Genomic DNA, 17465 nt, shown 5'->3' with positions numbered 1-17465 from the left:
ACTGCAGCACATCAGGCTTCCCTGTGCTTCATCATCCCTGGAGTTTGCTCAAACTCATGTCCATTGAGTTAGTGATGCCATCCAACCACCTCACCCTCTGTCACCCCCTTCTCCTCCTGCCCTCAATCTTTCCCAACATCAGGGTCTTTACCGTCAGCTCTTCGCATCAGGTGGCCAAAGTATTGGAGCTTCAGCTTCAGCATCAGTCCTTCCAGTGAACATTCAGGACTGACTTCCTTTAGGATTGACTGGTTTGATTGTCTTGCAATCCAAGAGATGCTCCAGAGCCTTCTCCAACACCACAGTTCAAAAGCATCAATTCTTCGACCCTCAGCCTTCCTTATGGCCCAACTCTCACTTCCATACATGACTACTGGAAAAACCACAGCTTTGACTAGATGCCCCCTTTGTTGGCAAAGTAACGTCTCTGGTTTTGATATGCTGTCTAGGTTGGTCATAGCATTTCTTTCCAAGGAGCAAACATCTTTTAATTTCATGGCTGCAGTCACCATCTGCAGTCGTTTTGAAGGCCAAGAAAATTAAGTCTGTCACTGTTTCCATTGTTTCCCCATCTATTTGCCATGAAGTGATGGGACCGGATGCCATCATCTTCATTTTTTGAATGTTGAGTTTTAAGCCAGCTTTTTTTTCACTCTCCCACTTTCATCAAGAGGCTCTTTAGTTCTTCTTCACTTTCTGCCATAAGGGTAGTGTCATCTGCATATCTGAGGTTATTGATATTTCTCCCGGCAATCTTGATTCCAGCTTGTGCTTCATCCAGCCTGGGATTTCTCATAATATACTCTGCATATAAGTTAAGTAAACAGGGTGACACTATACAGCCCTGATGTACTCTTTTCTCAATATAGAACCAGTCTGTTGTTCCATGTCCGATTCTAATTGCTGCTTCTTGACCTGCACATGGGTTTCTCAGGAAGCAGGTAAGGTGGTCTGGTATTCCCATCTCTTTAAGAATTTTCCAGTTTGTTGTGATCCACACAGTCACCCCTGCAAACAGGCTTGGTTTTCTCTGTATCATTTTCTACGTCATGGGCCTTGTAACTTACAGGGGGTGGTTTTAATCCATGCCTGTCTTTGGGTCATTCCTCAGTCTTCAGGGATGGAGGCAACTACCGCTCTAGCTGCCTCCTGTTGCTAAGGGGTGTAGGCCTAGCAAGGGCTTGGGAAATAAAACAGTTTGACGATGGAGCTGTACACATTCTCGGGTATTCAAACTGGATTGTGGGAGGGATTGGTATCTACCGGCTCGGGGTTGACACAGGGGTTGACAAAGAGGAATAATTTGGTTGCCTGTGGCCTTACGGAGACAAACTTGACATGAAAGTTAAGAATTACAGGCCCAAACAGAGGAATCAATAGTGCTGTGACTAAAGAAGTACCAGCGGATAAAGCCAATTTCACTGAAACTTACAGGAAGGTCCTTATAGAACTCCATGCCTCCAGGGCAGAATCAGCAGGGCTGTGTCCCCAGCTGCCCAGTTGGTGTAGTTCCTTTTTATCGTGGCCACTCGTCGGGCAGTGTCCACATGTAGCAGCAGGTGTGGCAGCCACAGACACCTTGTTCTGCTAGGAGAACTGAGGGTTGCTCTTGTTATCCATCACCTTGCTGTCTACACAACTCCCCACTGTCTGTAGTCTAACTGGAGGCTGGTGTTTCAGCCAGTTCCTCCACGGAGGCGGGTAGATCTCCAATAGGCCCCCCTTCCCATGGTGAGCTCGTCCTGGGCTAAGCCGGTGCCCGTGATCATCAACCCTGAGGCCTGCTCCCTTTTTATCTGCTCTCCTGGGTGAAAATACTTGTCTCGGAGTGACACGTTACGACCCTTGTGAGTCAGGCGCCACCTTCTGCTCGCTGTCACTCATGCCAGTAGATGGAGACCAAGTTCAGTTCAGAAGCAACGGGAAACTATTCTGTAATGAGTGAGCGGAGTGAGTTCACACGGGGGAGCGCAGGCTCTGCCCTGAAAGGCTGTAGGTGACGCTGCTTTACAGGCTGCTCCCAGAGGGAGGGTTGGAGTCCTGGGTCCCACTGGGCGAGTTGTCAGGCACAGTGACTTTACACTGGGAACTCTAAGTAATTCCTGTCTGGGGACCTGTTACACTTATCTTACTTGAACCCATGCTTGACACTCGATGGGCTCTTGGTAGTCAGCATGTTCTGAGGCTGCCCAGGCAAGTTGGGAGCACCCTGGAAGGCTTGACCCTTTGGTTTGGGTCAGTTCCTTTGCTGACTCATTTTGGACCCCCCTCTGTGGAATAGATAACAAGCTGTAAGGTTAGCTTTTGGCTGGCACCCACTTGCTATGATGTCCTGGGTTGCGGATAACAGCAAGTCTGAGCTCTGTAGGGGGGAATTTGAGTACATCGTTAAGGGAACTGTCTAGCGGTGTGTGCTTTCCTAGCGGCTCAGTGGTACAGAATATGCCTGACAATGAGGGAGATATAGGTTCAATCACTGGTCTGGAAGGATCCCACTTGTCAGGGGGAAAGGAAGCCACGTGCCTGAACTACCAAGCCTGCCAGCCTAGAGCTTGTGCTCTGCAATAAGACAAGCCACCGCGGTGAGAAGCCTGTGCGCAAGGAAGAGTAGCCCCGCTTGCCACAAGTAGAGAAAGCCCACACGCGCAGTGAAGACCCAGTGCCGCCGAAATAAATACGTAAAAATCTTTTTAAAACTGTATAGCCGCCGGTAACGGAAAGTCAAATTAACACAGGAATTTTGTTTCAGGAGTGATGTTAGGGTAGCCTCTAGAGGAAGGTCAAGGTTACATTACTTGGTCCTCTTTTGATTATTACTGGGGGAGCCTGATGCCTAGATGGGGGTGGGAAGACAGACCCTACACCACTCTTCACTGCCTACTGCTGTAGCGGCTTTTGACAGATTCAGAGTGATTGTGTCTGAATCTTGGTGGGTGACAACCACCAGCAGGGAGAGGGGAGAAAATGGTCTGGCTGAATTCTTTTCAGGACCACGGGGAGAGCTTACAGATGAGTTATCTGTGTCTGAACATACATAACCATCCATGTATTTATTTTATAGCTTAAGACCCAATCATGGAAGAGGATCTGATATGTTATATTTACAAAAGAAATGATTCCTCTGGAGGTAGCACACACGTTTCACAAGTACATAGAGCACCGCAAGGTGACACACGGTCCCACCCGACATGCAAGAACCTGCTTGCTTCTCTTCCCAGTAAGTCCAGTGACTCCTGGCCACACCTCTGGAGACCTGCACGCTGGGGCCTGTGTCCTGACCCTGGAGGCTGTCACTGCTGAGGGACCAGGCGCCTGGCTGTGGTCTGGACTGCCCTCATGGTGACCCTTTCTGAGGGGCCTTGAGGGATGGAGTCCTCCTTGGAGCTGGCAAGCAGGTCTGACAAGTCTCCCTGGGAAGCACTTCCAGGCCATCTCCAAACTCAGAGTCCAGCGGATGCTCCCTGCCCCAACCCTGTGCAGAGAGATGGGGCTGGTGGCCAGGCTACCTGCCCAGCTCACCTGTTCGCTGGCATGGAGGTGCCAACACAACAGTCATACCCAGGATACGTTACAAACACTTCAAATTCAGAGATCAGCCTTAATACCTATGTTTTAGAAATACATGTCTTTTTCATCCCTAAAATTATCAAAACTTTATATTAAAAATATAAAAATCCTCATACAAAGTTTGCATCTACACACGTTGGCCCATTAGCCTCTCTGCAAGGTGTTTGAACGGCAGATGCTCCCGGGCCCTAAGTGCTGAGCCGTGCCTGCCGGGAACCCATCAGCTAGAGTGCTGACCCCACGGTGGTGTTTGGTGCCTGCCGAGGAGCGAGCCCTGGTGCTGGGGCTCCGGCTCTCCGGGCAGCTCCCCCCTGCGGTGGCAGTCCCTCCTCGCCCAGTGTCTTAACCAGAGCCGTGGGGTGTGGCCCTAGGCCAACGGCCCGTCCGCGTGCCCAGGCACTCCCCCAAGCAGGTGCAGACTGTCATCATCGTCCTCGGATGCGTCTGCCTCCTCCTCGCTGCCCGGCGGCTCTGAGGGCCGCTTCAGGCCCCGCTGCTTCGAGACGGCCAACGCGTACTGCAGGTTGTAGCGGTTCCAGTCGCAGCTGTGAGGACACATGGGACTCATGTGTCAGTGAGACCAATACGGGGGCCCTTTGTGCCCAGGTCTGACAACATGGGGAGCAGCCCTGGCTGGACCAGCCGTTGACAGTGAAAGCGCCCCTGCCCCCGCCCCCCGGGAGACATCACATACAGTTTGGAGACATCGTCCAAGTGGCGCTGGATGCTCTTCTGAAGGAACTGGACCACCGGCAGCAGCGTCCCCACTCTGGAAAGAGAAGATCCTCAGTGCGGGCCGCTGCCCAAGGCCCCTGGGACCCGCTCCACGCTGTCCCCGGGTAAAGGCTGCCACCCGCACCCCAACCAGCGGACCCAGTGACCAGACTCCACGGTGAGCAGGCAGGGTGTACCTGGACTTCAGCTTCTGTCCGTGCACCATGAGCAATTTCTGAGTCCATATGAGGTAGAATTCTAGATGGCGAGATACTTCAAAGGACGAAGCTAAAAATTCCAGCACCTTCTCCACGTACAAGTCTGGCAGGGAGGAGCTTATGATCTCGACTGTGAGGGAAGGACAGCCGCACTCAGACCGCAAAGACCCCGTCAGGAGAGACGCTCTCACAGCTAGTGGCCTCTGCACATGTAGAACTGGCCAGCACGTGTGAACGCAGCCCCCCGCCCCACCCTGCTCCTCCAGCCCAGGCTCACTCTCGTCCCAGGGCACCGCCTCCAGGGTCTCCTGCAGCAGCTTCCTCTCGTTGAGCCGGAAGGCCAGGAGGATGGCCCTGGTGAAGTCCCGCTGGCGCAGTGCCGCCCGGATCCGCGCAGGGGTGACGCTGGTGTCCAGCTCGAACGGGTCGAAGAGCATCTGGGCATCCAGGGAGTAAATGAGGAGCCCCTCAGTGGTAGTGGCCGCCCAGCAGCGCCCTGGAACAATAAGCAGACTTGAGAAAGGCTTCCTGAACATTTATTTCCACTTTCCCCCCTTTTTTGAAGAACAGGTCCTGAACACATCTGGGACCCCGAATGCAAGTGTGGAGGGAGCCTGGGGCTGCTGGCCCCTCAGGAAGGGGTGCCTGGGCCTCTGTTAATGGCCTCTGCGAACCCCAGCCACTGAGACCCTGTCCTGTACCGCCCCCGCCGGACACTCCAGGGGTTGAGGCGGGCAGGGGGCGAGGCCCGAGAGGGACACCACCTTGGGGGGTAGGGGAGCCGCCTGCCTCCGTGCCCCCACGCCAGGCACGTCTGCAGCCACAGCTGCCCTCCAGCAAGGACACAGATGACATCTGACCCCAGGGGGACTGCGGTGCCCAGAGCCAGCCCCGGGAGCAGGGTGACAGGCCCAGAAGCCCTTCGCGACCAAGCCCACCTCTCCCACCCTGAGGACCCGAAGCCCAGGGCTCACCGGTGGGGGAGAAGCGGAGTGAAGTCACCCTGATCTCAGGTTTGAAGTGCCGGGAGCTCATGTCACCTGGGAACAGAGATCCCCCTACTGACAGCGCTGCACACGCCTCACCACCCCCCACAAAGGGAGGCCCACGCTGAGAGCCTCAGGTACTGCTTCATGGGTTGCCGGCGGCCTCCGCAGGCAAACCCTCAGTGTGGACACTCCCGTGGGCTCGGGCCCAGCCTAGAGCAGCCCCCCTGCTCCTAGGGAAAGCCCCGGCCAGCCCAGGGCTGCCAGGCAGGTGGTTTCAGGCCCCGCACTCCTGACACAAGGCTTCCCCTCTGGCCACCTGGGGGCAGGCACTAGGAGCAAGGCACAGGGCTGGGCACCAGCCAGACGTCCAGCTGCTCACAGGGGCCACCCAGGCCAGGCTCCTGGACGTCAATCGCTAAAGTCTCGACAAGAGAGCAACACGGCTGTCAGCCAGGAAAGCGGCCGGGGAGAGGACGGCCCGCCGTGGCTTGACCGCGGGACACGAGAGAACCCCCTGCTCACCTTTCTTCACGCCCGGCAGTGGGATGGCGACCCCGCCCTCCTCCGCAGCGTCTTGGTCAATGAGTGCCAGGTTGCCGAACTCCGTCATTTTCCTTCGATTCAAAAATTCCTGAAGGGTGAGACCCAGACGTCCCACTGTGGGAGGTGGGGAGGGTGCACTCATGTGCCCCACCTCCCCCTGCGCCACCAACACGGGCCCCAGTCCTGCCTGGAACCCACACGAGACACAGGGAGCCCGAGACAAGACAGCCTGGGGCCCACCGTCAGGCCTGTGGAAGGCGGGTTCTCGTAACTCAGTGGCTGAACAGAGAGTGCACATGAGCCTGCAAGGGAGATGCACGTGGAGAGCCTCTGCCACCACCGGCCTCGGCCTGTCCTGGGGACATGATGAGGACACCCCAGCCCTGACACCTCGGAGGGGTGGGCTGCGGCCGCACGGAGAAGCCCCTCACCTGGCACAAGGGCCAGGACGCATGAACCCAGGCAAGCACACCTTTCTGGAGGGTCCCCAGGTTGCCTGTGGGGCCAGGGTGTGAGGAGACCTCCAGGTGAAGCCGGACATCTCTGGGGACCATGGAGCCGGGGGATCCCACCCGGGGATCCCTGGGGCCCTGCAGCACCCCCGGAGCTCACTCACCTCCATGGCGTCCAGAGACAGGTTGCAGGAAATCTCGAACTTCTTCCTGAGAATCTGCTCCCTGACGTGATAGATGCACACGAACTTGGACATCCCTCCCGCCAGGATGCTCTGGCCGTCCGCGGAGTAGCACAGAGTGGTGAAGGCCCTGGGCAGAGGGCGTGCAGGCTTAGTCACTACCCAGAGGGCAAATGGCCCCCACCCCCTCCAGGGCTCCTGCCCAAACCCTGCGGCCCCATCACCCGGCTCCCTGTGGGCAGCATGACCCCTGGAGGAGGTCAAGGACCGCAGGGCTGCATCAGGGCGCTTCCACCTGAAGTCAGCACGGAGACGAGTCAGTCCGCCCACCACCCCCACAGCAACTACGCACAGGACCAGAGCTCAGGCCTGCGCTGCCCTGGCTGGCTCCCAGGACTTGAGATAGCAACCTGGGGTTTGGCCAAGGATTCTCAGATATGACACAAAGAGCTCAAGTGACCAAAAAAAAAAAAAACAAACAAGTGGGCCTTCGTCACAATTAAAATCGTTTGTGCTTCACATTAACGTTCCGGAGAGAAAGTGGAGAGAAGCCACAGGGGGAGGAGGTATCTGCAGATCGTGTATTTGATGAGGCCTTGTATCTCAAGTCTGCAAACAGCCCACACACGGATGGCCCATCAGCCGACGAGCAGATGCCCACAAAGACCAGTGTGCAGGGGATGCCAAGCCCCAGGCATGGCTACACCGCCCCGCCCCACCCCCGCCCACCCCTCAGCGCAGCTGTGACTGTAAAACAGAGTGAAGAACACTGCTCATGATGTGGGGAAACTGGAAGCCCCTGCCCTGGGTGGGTGTAAACGGTGCAGGCTCTTTGAAAAATGGCCTGCGGGGCAGTAAACTGCCAGGGATGCACCCCTGAACCTGACAAGAGGACCCACACACACTCATCCTCAGGGTATGAGGACATGGACACCTGTCAACCCACATGGACCCCAGGACAACCCACTCCCTCTGGGGTCCCAGCCAGGGAGCCCCCAGGCTCTGGGACACGCCCGCCGGGCACTCACTTCCCCTTTGCTGAGTGCTTGGCGGTGATCTTGTCCAGCTCCTTCCTGCCTGTCTTGAGGTCGTGCCTGCCCTCGATGGAGCCCGTCTGCACTGCGTTCTCAGGGTCCCAGAAGGTGATCTGTGAGTTCAGTGTGGCCACGGCCAGCTCGGCACCATCAGGGCGAAAGGTCACGGCCAGAGCTAAGAAGAGACGTGCAATCAGGGCCGGGGAAAACCCTGGGCTCCAGCCCTTGGGCCACTCTGCCCTGCGCTTAGCCTGGCACCCTGAGGGTCTGGGGGCCGCAGGACTCACATAAGCATGACGGAGCCGGGCAGCCTGGTGACGGAGTCCGGGCAGGAGGCGCCACCTGGAGGCCATGGGCAGGCTAGAAACAGACTAGCTGGAGGCCCAGGCTCAGTACAGGGGCCCCGGGAAGATGCAGGGCCCAACGGCTAACAGCCTGAATGAGAGCCGTGTGGGGTAGCAGGAAGCCTAGACCACCGCAGACTGAGGGCCCCGGGGCCGACGACTGGGTTCTGTGAAGGCTGGGCATGGGCAGGCGGTGGGGTCAGGCCTCGCTCCCGGGAATGGGAGGGAAGCCTGCTGCAGCAGGGCCCTCGCTAGCTTGCTCACTCTGCTGGGGCGCCTGACGCCAAGCCACACGACTGGGCTGCCAACCCCAACAGCCCATGAAACTCTGGGGCTGCCAGTCCTGACAGCCCATGCGCTCGGGACCCTGGGTTTATCCAAGCACGTGACTGAGAATGGGCCTTCCCCCGGGTGCCACTCACCGTCAGAGGTGAGGGCCAGCGTCTCTGTGGTCCTCCAGCTGTCCGCCATGTCCCACAGACGCACCGTCCTGTCCCAGGAGGCGCTGGCCAGGACCGACTTCATGGGGTTAAAACACAGTCCGCTGATGGGCCCCTCGTGGCCGGACAAAACCTGTGGCCCATCAGAAGAGAGCTCTGAGGACCTGAGACCCTCGGGGGCCCTCCACCCTGGGGCCGGACTCGCCTCCTGGATGCTGGTGTGCAGAGGCCGCGGCCCCTGGGCTGGGGGTGAGGGAACCCCACCTTGGAAGGGCCAGGGAGTGGAGCTTGCCAGGAAATGCATGTAAACGGTGCCACCCGTGCCGGGCGTGACCCTGTCCCCCACCCATCTCGCGTCAGCAAGGCCCCCTCCCCACACCCTGGCCCCTCCCAGACTTGGGGCCCTTACATCAAGGAGCCGGCCTGTCTGCATAGACCAGATGAAGACCTCGAAAGAGTCCTGTGCCCCAGCAGAGACGATCTCCCCGCTCGAGTCCACAGCCACGCAGGAGAACTGGGTGGGGCGCGGGGATGTGAAGGTGCGGAAGTTCCGGTACCTGTGGGAGGACAGCCCGGTTGGGGCAGTTCCGGGGCCGCACGCCCTCACCCGTGTCTTCCTGACAAGCTCTGACCCCTTGATCTTGCTCTCACAGCCCAGAGCTCAGGGGGAGCCTACAGAGCCAAGGTCCCCACAGGAACTCACCTGTGAAGATCGAAGGCGCGCACAGTCCCGTCCATGGAGGAGGTCACGATGACATAGCCGGTGGTGGTGAAGGTCACGCCGGTGACTCCACTTGAGTGCTCCGTGAAAGTGACAAAGCAGAAGCCACTGAGGGTGTTCCACACCTTGACCTGTGCAGGGAGGCCACGGCTCAGGACAGCCCACGTGGGTGCCCCGGTGATGCAGGGGGGCCTCCCGCGTCAGAGCATCTGCTGGCAGCACAGACCCAAGCCGTGTACAGAAAATCAAGTCAGGAAGGGAAACAGATGCTGTAAGGCTCTTCATTCTGACCCCGGAGAGCCTGTGAATGGCTTCTCAGGAGCGCGGTTGGGGCCCTGCTATCGGGGCCAGGCCATCAGTGTGGCACCCCCTCAGCCAGTCAGCAGAACAGAGACAGGAGGGGGACCCCCCCCCCACCCAGACGGGATGCAGCCAACGCACCTTGCCATCGTCCCCGCCGGTCACAATGTACTGCCCGTCAGGGGAGTAGGCCAGGGACACCATGCTGTTGAAGTGACCCTGCTGCTTGAGCACGTAGGACTCGCTCTGCCACTCCCACACCAGCAGCTGGCCCAGGCCTGCAGGGCGCACAGGACTGCTCGGGACCCCCGTTTCCCATCTGGGCCTGGACACGGGGACCCAGAGCGGACCCAGAGCCAGCCTCCCACATCGCCTCCAGAGGCCGGGGCCACAGGCTAAGAGTTCCAGGCACAGGACTCAGAGAAGCCTTTGTTCTCAAGGTTTCATCGGCTGCTTCTTCACAGTGAGCCAGTAGCCTGCCAGCCTGGCCCCGGAGCCTCAGGAGCGGGGTGGGGCAGGGCAGAGCAGGAGAGGCAGCTCCTGCCTCTCCCGGGGAGGAGGAGCTCCACTGGGGACCTCACACACCCAGGCACCAACCTGAGCACCCGAAGGCGATCCAGTCCCCAGAGCTGTTGATGGCGACGGACGCAACCCTCTGATCTGAGATGCTGGGGAGACACACGGGACCCGGTCAGCACAGTGAGGCCTCCGTCCCACCCCAGGGTGGCTGCTCAAGCCAGGATGGGGCCAGGTCTCCTGGCTGGCGGCACCCACCTCCTCCCCAGCCGGGTACTGTGTTTACTTCACTCAGAACAGAAAACCCAAAGCTTCTGCACCCCATGTTCAAACACTCGGAGCTTTGTGGCTTCGTGAAACCAACACTAAGGTTTCCTCCACATTCCAAAGATACAGGAGGGAAAATGAAAACAAGATAAGAGCATGACCCGCACACACCACCCCGTGACTCGGGGTGGGAGCGGCACGTCTGAGATGGAGGGTGGCACAGCACCCCAAACCCCTCCAACCCAGGTTGGAGGGGGGGATGGGTGTCCTGGGAAGCCAACCATGCAGCTGGTCAGGCCTCCCGGTCCTTCCACAGCCCTCCGTCCTGGCAGGCATGGTGTGGCTTCCACCCATCCTGCCTGCCTGGCAGACGGACAGCACATGTGTACACACGACTGCACACACAAGTATATGACTACACACACAGGTACACGACTGTACACACGTGTACACAACAGCACACACAGGTACACGACCGCACACACAGGTACATGATCGCATACACACACAGGTAGACGACCACGCACACACGTGTACACAACTGCACACACACACACAGGTACACTACCACACACACACAGGTACACGATCGCATATACACACAGGTACACGACCGCACACACACAGGTAGACGACTGCACACACACGTGTACACAACTGCACACACACACAGGTACACAACTACACACACACAGGTACACGACCACCCACACAGAGGTACATAACCACACAAACACAGGTAGATGACCGTACACACACATGTACACAACTGCACACACACACACACAGGTACATGACCGCACACACACAGGTACATAAATGCATATATACACAGGTCCACGACTGCACACACACAGGTACACGACCACCCACACAGAGGTACACAACCACACAAACACAGGTACACGACCGCACACACACGTGTACACAACTGTGCACACACAGCAGAGGCGCTGACCTCAGCGAGTGGATGAGGTTGAATTCTGGGAGCTCGTGAAGGTGGAAGATTCCAGAAGCAAAACCAGTGACCAAGAGGTGGACCTTCTTGTGATATGTAGCAGCCGTCAGATTGTTAAAATCTCCTTCTTTGTTGAAAAAGTACCTAAACAGATAGGGACACAAGAACTGTGGGAGAAGGACCAGAGAGCCCGGCTGGTCCCACACACTCACCCCAGCCTCCACCCCGGACCCCCAAGGCAGGCGGAGACCCCAGCTCCCCAGGGAAGGCGGAGGACAGCAGGTTGGTGCTGCCCTGCAGTGCCCCTGGTCCTCACCCCCCGCCCTGGTGCAGGACGGGCACCTACTTGGCCAGCCGTGAGTACTTCACTTTCCCCTGCTGCTCCTCTGCAGCCGGTGTGGCCTTCCCACGGATGGTGGTCTCCCTCTCTGCCCCCTCCTCCTCCTCCTCCTCCTCCCTCTGCAGCAGGTCTGCCTTCCAGCCTGTGGGGGCCTTCAGCCTCAGGTCTTCAGGAAGGGTGTCGCACTGCCACACACACAGGGCGCCGTCCTGGCTGAGCGTGTACAGCTGCAGAGGAAGACGTGTGAGCCTGGGTGGGTTCCCCAGCCCCCAGCCCACACCCACCCAGGCCACGGGGACAAGAACGTGGCCCCGTGCTGCTGAAGCTTGTCTGACTGCCATGGCCCCCCACGTCCCAGGGGAGGGCCCAGCACCCCGCTCGAGGCTGCGATGGGGACGTACGTCCAGGCTGCTGGCCTCGAAGAAGCAGGCCACGATGGCATCCTTGTGTCCCCCCAGCGCATAGTAGATGAGGTTGTCCCAGCGCTCGGCCCCAAACACCCATGTGGACATGTCTCTGCTCCCGACTGCAAAGCACCTGGGGGACAGGGGGTCACAGCTCAGCCTGGGTTCGCAGGTGTCCACCTTCCACAGTGTCCCCGGGGCACAGGGGTGATGCCTGAGGTTGGCTCGGGTCTGCATCCGCCCTGGATGGAGGCTGGGTCCACCCGTGCTTCTCCCAGGGCCAGGAGCCTCACTGCACCTGTGTCGCTGCCCCTCATTGCAAAAGTCTCTCGTGGGGATGGCCCAGGGGAGCCCAAGGACCGACCACTGAGCCCAACGGAGGGCTGCCTGGGGGACCCTGTGCCTCCCATCTCCCTGACCCCAATCGGAACCAACTGTGCTCGTGGCAGGAGGAGAGCCAGAAGTGGGCCTACGCCATGCAGAAGGCCACGACCTCTTGGCTGTGACAGCCCACAGCCCACCAGTGTCTCCCATAGACACAGTGTGAGCCTGGGGCTGTGTTTCTGCACTGAAGCCCAGAGAACATGGGAATAGTTGGCCTGGCCTACAAAGTGGCAGCCACCTCCAGCCGTGCCCTCCGTTTCCCCCCCGCCCCCCCCACTGGACGCAGGGCAGCAGACACAGCCCCTGGGACACCTTTGGGGACAGCTTGGGGAGGGCACTGCCCGGGCAGCTGACTGGGAGATGCTGCCAGCACTCCCGCCGCCCACGGCTGCTCTGGAAGCTGTGCACGCTGGCTCAGGCGGTCCTCACTCTGGGCCATGCTTCACTCTGCTCTCCAGTGACCGGGGCCAGGCAGACCTGACTCAGACTCAAGAGCCAGGCCTGCGTCCAACCCACCCGTGAGGCTTGCGAGAGGCCATGTGAAAGAGAGCCGGGGACATGACAAGTCACCCCACTTGATGAGACACTGTTCACAGGTGCCCCCTCCAGCCCCTCTTATGTCCAGCACCCCTGCCTCACCGGGAATCGTCTGTCCAGTCAATGCACGTGGTCTCGTCATACGGCCCAAAGTAGGTTTTGTCCAGGACGAATGCGTTGAATTCCCGCTTCCTCCCAGGGGCGTGGTACATCTGAGCAAGGTTGCCTTTCGTGACGACGAATTTCCTGCCGTGGAAACGGGTGTCGTCAACATCCGACACCAGGGCAGGTCCTGAGCCCAGTTCAGAGCTCCGGAGACGGCATGTCTCCTGCTGCGAGGCCAGCTTCCCACGGGAGGCAAACCTGGGGCCCTAACCTTCACCCTGCCTCTCACCGGCCCTGAGTCCCCTCTCCTCTAGGTGGACACTCGGAGAAGAAGTGGACAGACTCTAGGTCACACCACACTTCTGCCCTGGAGCAGACGCCCCTTCAGGCCCTCCCACCAGCCTGGGAGGTGGTCGCCAAGGTCAGGACAAACTCGGACGGCCCCGGCCCAGGACGCCCTCTACTGGGTTTCAGGGTGTGGACACGGAGCCGGGGCTCACAGCTGACCACTGGAGCACCTCCTGCCCAACATGGCCAGGTTGGCCCAGGTGTGAGCAGCCCGAGATCGAGCCCCCTTTCCTGCAGTCCAAGAACAGGCCAGGTCTGGCCACATCATCCTCATGGTGGACGTCAGGGCAAGGGGCCAGTGCCACCCAACACCATGGCTCCTTCATGGCTCAGGGGCCGTCAGCGGCTGGAATGGTGGGCAATCCGAGCCCACCACATGAGTAATGCAGCTCCACGGCTCCCACCCCGCCCGCAGACGCGTACCTGCCATCGGGGGAGAAGGAGACGCTGTGCACGGCACCCTTGAAGTGAAAGTGGTGCAGCACAGACCGGCAGACCAGGCTGACCAGCAGCGCATTGCCCCCTGAGGGAAGGGAGAGTAGAGTGAGGCTCCGCACACGGCACGCACGCACCAGGCCTTGAAGGCAGGCCCTGGGCCCTGCGGTGTGGGCAGCACACCGCCAGGGAGGATGCCCCACACGCCTAACCCGAGGCCCACCCAGGCCCAGACACAGAAGCCTCTGAGGCAGTGGAGGGACTGTGTGGGCCTCGACCCCCAAGGGTCTCAGTGGTGGCCTCTAGTCATCTGGACACCCCCACACCTGCCCCCCAGTCAAGGTAGTTACCTTCATCAACAATGATGGCCAGGCGGCCGTCCGGGGACAGCCCCACACACTTGATGTTGTAGCGAGTGGCCAGGGGCAGGGTGTTGGACTTGTTGCTGGGAGACAAAAACCAGAGCTGAGCCACTATGCTCGTGACATCGGGCGAGGGACAGGAGGCGGGGGCAGGCCAGCCTGGACCAGCAGCCCTCACCCCTGCACAAAACACATAAAAACCTTAAAAATGGGTTTTGAGCATGTCAGTTCTGCTTCTAGGGCCTCATCCCAAAATGACTGTATGCAAACATACAGTCAGGAAACTGGAAACGACCGAGCTGCCCAATAAGAGGGTAAGCCCAGGGACAGCACACCCAGTAAGGCCTTCTGCAGGAATGTAAAAATGTGGAGTCATGGAAAACTAAGTAAAGATAAATAACCACTGGATCACACTCTAATTCTGTCCTTTATCGTATCACTTTCCAGTTCTTCTTCAGCAGCCATGAGGCCTTGACCTTGGAGTGCCCCTGCCCCATGTCACTTAAACAGCTGACACCAGCAATGACCTGCGATGAACTGGCCCTGCACTTTAGGAAACAACTCACAAGCAAGTACTATGGCCCCATTTTATAGATGCAAAAACTGAGGCATGCAGAGATCCAGGCAGCCTCTGCAACAGGAGGGTCTCACCCCGGCCACACACGTCTGAGAAGACAGGAACAGAGTCACGTGCGTGCTCAGTGGAGACAGAGTGAACCTGAGTGTGCTGGCCAGGCAGCAGTCCAGGGCTGGTCCCATGCCCAGGCATCCTCTACCAGATATTTCAGCCAAGTGATGCAACCTCAGTACACAGGGTCCAGCGGAGAGGTTAGAAGGGAGGAACCAGGACCCCTACAGCCAGTCCCACTGCTGAACCATTGGCAGTACGTGAATCCGCAGGCCCCTCTTGGGCTGTTTTAAGTAAAAGGTGTGCTTTAGACAGGTGAGGAAAACACTGTTTTTACCTGCAAACCACAAGGATCACTATTGCTAAGATCATTTTAGCATACTTACTTTTTCAAGTCAAACACAGTAACTCTGTTTCCCACAGGGCTGATAACTGAATTCCCATCACAGGTAAAATTTAAGTTTCCACACCGATAGACTGTCCCCAGCAAATTTGAAAACTGAAAAGAAAACAAAACTGTCTTTATTATGTAAAGAAAATACAACTCTTGGAAACGACGAAGCGAGGCTTCTGGTCAAGGAGATGGTGCAGACTCTCCAGGCTCCCTCATTATTCCCGGGGTCCCTCGAGCCACCCCCCTCCTCCCAGGACAGTTCCTGGGCACCTCTCAATCCGGCCCTGAGCAGGAGAGAATACATAAGCCCAGTCCCCAGGGTCTCCGAGCTTCTGCTGGGGTGGACAAAGGGCAGGGTCAGCGCAGGGAAGCCTCCAGATAGGAGGTATCTGCTGGAGGGCGGGGAGGACAGGACCCGTGCTGCAGGAAGAGGACTGCGGACAGAACAGCCTTCTGACTGCATGTGGGGTTCAAGGCTTCCTGACAGCTGGCAGAAAGCTTCCTAGCCTGCTGGCAGCCCATCCGTTCAATCATTCATTCAACCATCAACCACCTGCAGGACCCACGACCTGTGTGTGGACCACTGAGACAGGAGGAATCTCCAAGGAGCATCTGGAGCTGCAGGCGGGCAGGGCCATGAGAACCCCAGGAGGCTACGGGGACTGGAGAGCTGGGGATGGAAGGCACCCCGAGAGGAGCTGGATGGGGGAGGTTGGGGTCACAGTGGGGGAGCATTCTAAGCAGGAAGACCAGATTGGGTAGGGGCAGCGTATGTGTGAGGTGGACCTGAGGAAGCTCCCGCCGAGGCTAGGGCCAAGCCAAGCCTGGGACGTGAGGAGCTGGGACCCGACAGAGAGAGAAAGGCTGGAAACGACAAACCTGCGGAGGAACAGCCTTCAGGGCAGTGGCAGCAGCGGGCAGGGCCACGCAAACGCTCACGGCTCCAGACACACAGGTGGCCCGCTGTGCCAAGGGGCCCGAGACGCGGGGAAGATACAGAAGCGCGTCCGGTGAGCTCGGCACCCGGCTCCCGCCCTCTGCCCCCGCGTCCTCCCCACGGCGCGAGCTGCGGAGCCTAGGAACCAGGACTTCCGTCCGGGCTGGCTTCCGCTGCCCCGCTCGGGTCTCGGCGTGACCTTCCCTCAGCGCTCCGCTCTTTTCGTCTGCGCGCGCCGCTCCGTCCCAGTCCGGGGCTGGGCGGCCCCAGGCCGGGCCTCTCTCAGGCTGCCGGGTAAGGAGCAGGTCGGTGGTGCCTGACCTAGTCAACCCAGGCCCAGCTCCCTGGCCCCGAGGGAGCAGTCTCGAGGAGCGACTCTATCCGGACCCCGAGTTAAGAACCCCTCACCACCCTTGGCCCGCGCTCACCCTGTATGCGAACTTCATCCCGGCAGCCACACGTGTGTTGCTTGCAGTCTCTGCGCCCCACCCCTCGGCCCGCAGCAAGCACTTCCGGGATGGGAGCGCGGTCACACGCCACAGCGCCCCCTCGAGGCCTGGAGGAGCGACGCCGCCCGAGCTTGGGTCCCAGCCAGCCGGCCCCGCCCCAAGGGTGGCTTCCTGGCTGCAGGTCCAGCCCCGGAGGTGAAGCCCCACCCACCGAACCCGCCCCCAAGCGCGGGTTCTTTGCAGCCAGCACGGTCCCAAGGCGGAGTCCCAGCCCGCGGCTCCCCACCCCGCAGGTCAGGCTCAGGTCCTCTTGGGCTTGGGGTGGGTTGCCCGGCTGCTTTGACAAATCATTCCAGCACCATAGAGGGCGAGATCCGATCCGATCGTCCCATCCTACGCTTATTTATTTAAAAGCTCTAGGTCATTAAGTAGGGGCCAAAACAGCAAGACTAAGTAAACGGAAAACCTTTTCCGAAGAAAAGAAATTGTATTAGTGAAGCCTCCAAATATGACAGAGGCAGTTACCTTGTCAGAATGTTGTTAAGGAGCTAAGTCGTGTCCAAATGCGACTCAATGGACTGTAGCCCACTAGGCTCCTCTGTCCTCCACCATCTCCCAGAAATAGCTCAAATTCATGTCCACTTAGTTGGTGATGCTATCTAACCATCTCTTCCTCCACCACCCCTTCTCCTCCTGCCCTCAACCTTTCCCAGCATCAGGGTCTTTTCCATGAGTCAGCTCTTCGCAAAAGGAGGCCAAAACACTGGAGCTTCAGCTTCATTCAGCATCAGTCCTTCCAATGAATATTCAGGGTTGTTTTCCTTTAGGATTGACTGCATTGATGTCCTTGCAGTCTAAGAAGTCAAACTGTAGGATGGCAAATATGTCTACAAAAAA

At 58.7% G+C, this 17465-nt stretch overlaps 1 protein-coding gene across 2 annotated transcripts; it reads right to left on the bottom strand.

Moving 5' to 3' along the window:
- Window positions 1-3031: 3031 nt before the first annotated feature.
- Window positions 3032-16665, bottom strand: PWP2 (PWP2 small subunit processome component). Of its 2 annotated transcripts, none has more exons than XM_043474532.1 (21): window positions 16548-16665; window positions 15175-15287; window positions 14149-14243; window positions 13787-13886; window positions 13013-13156; window positions 11987-12122; window positions 11592-11812; window positions 11246-11389; window positions 10102-10172; window positions 9646-9782; window positions 9187-9335; window positions 8893-9040; window positions 8466-8616; window positions 7694-7874; window positions 6648-6795; window positions 6011-6119; window positions 5474-5539; window positions 4777-4995; window positions 4479-4629; window positions 4262-4336; window positions 3032-4112 (listed from the first exon to the last, which is right to left on the bottom strand). In XM_043474532.1, the coding sequence occupies exons 1-21, from the start codon at window positions 16563-16565 to the stop codon at window positions 3935-3937; spliced, it is 2754 nt and encodes a 917-aa protein (XP_043330467.1). In that variant the 5' UTR covers window positions 16566-16665; the 3' UTR covers window positions 3032-3934. The 2 variants fall into 2 exon arrangements, with proteins under 2 accessions (XP_043330467.1, XP_043330468.1); XM_043474533.1 differs by lacking the exon at window positions 16548-16665 and adding an exon at window positions 16062-16500.
- Window positions 16666-17465: the final 800 nt, after the last annotated feature.

The sequence above is a fragment of the Cervus canadensis genome, chromosome 7 (assembly GCF_019320065.1).
Source record: "Cervus canadensis isolate Bull #8, Minnesota chromosome 7, ASM1932006v1, whole genome shotgun sequence".
In the NCBI taxonomy this organism is placed as follows: Eukaryota; Metazoa; Chordata; class Mammalia; order Artiodactyla; family Cervidae; genus Cervus; species Cervus canadensis.
This window is presented reverse-complemented; position numbering and strand designations above follow the sequence as displayed.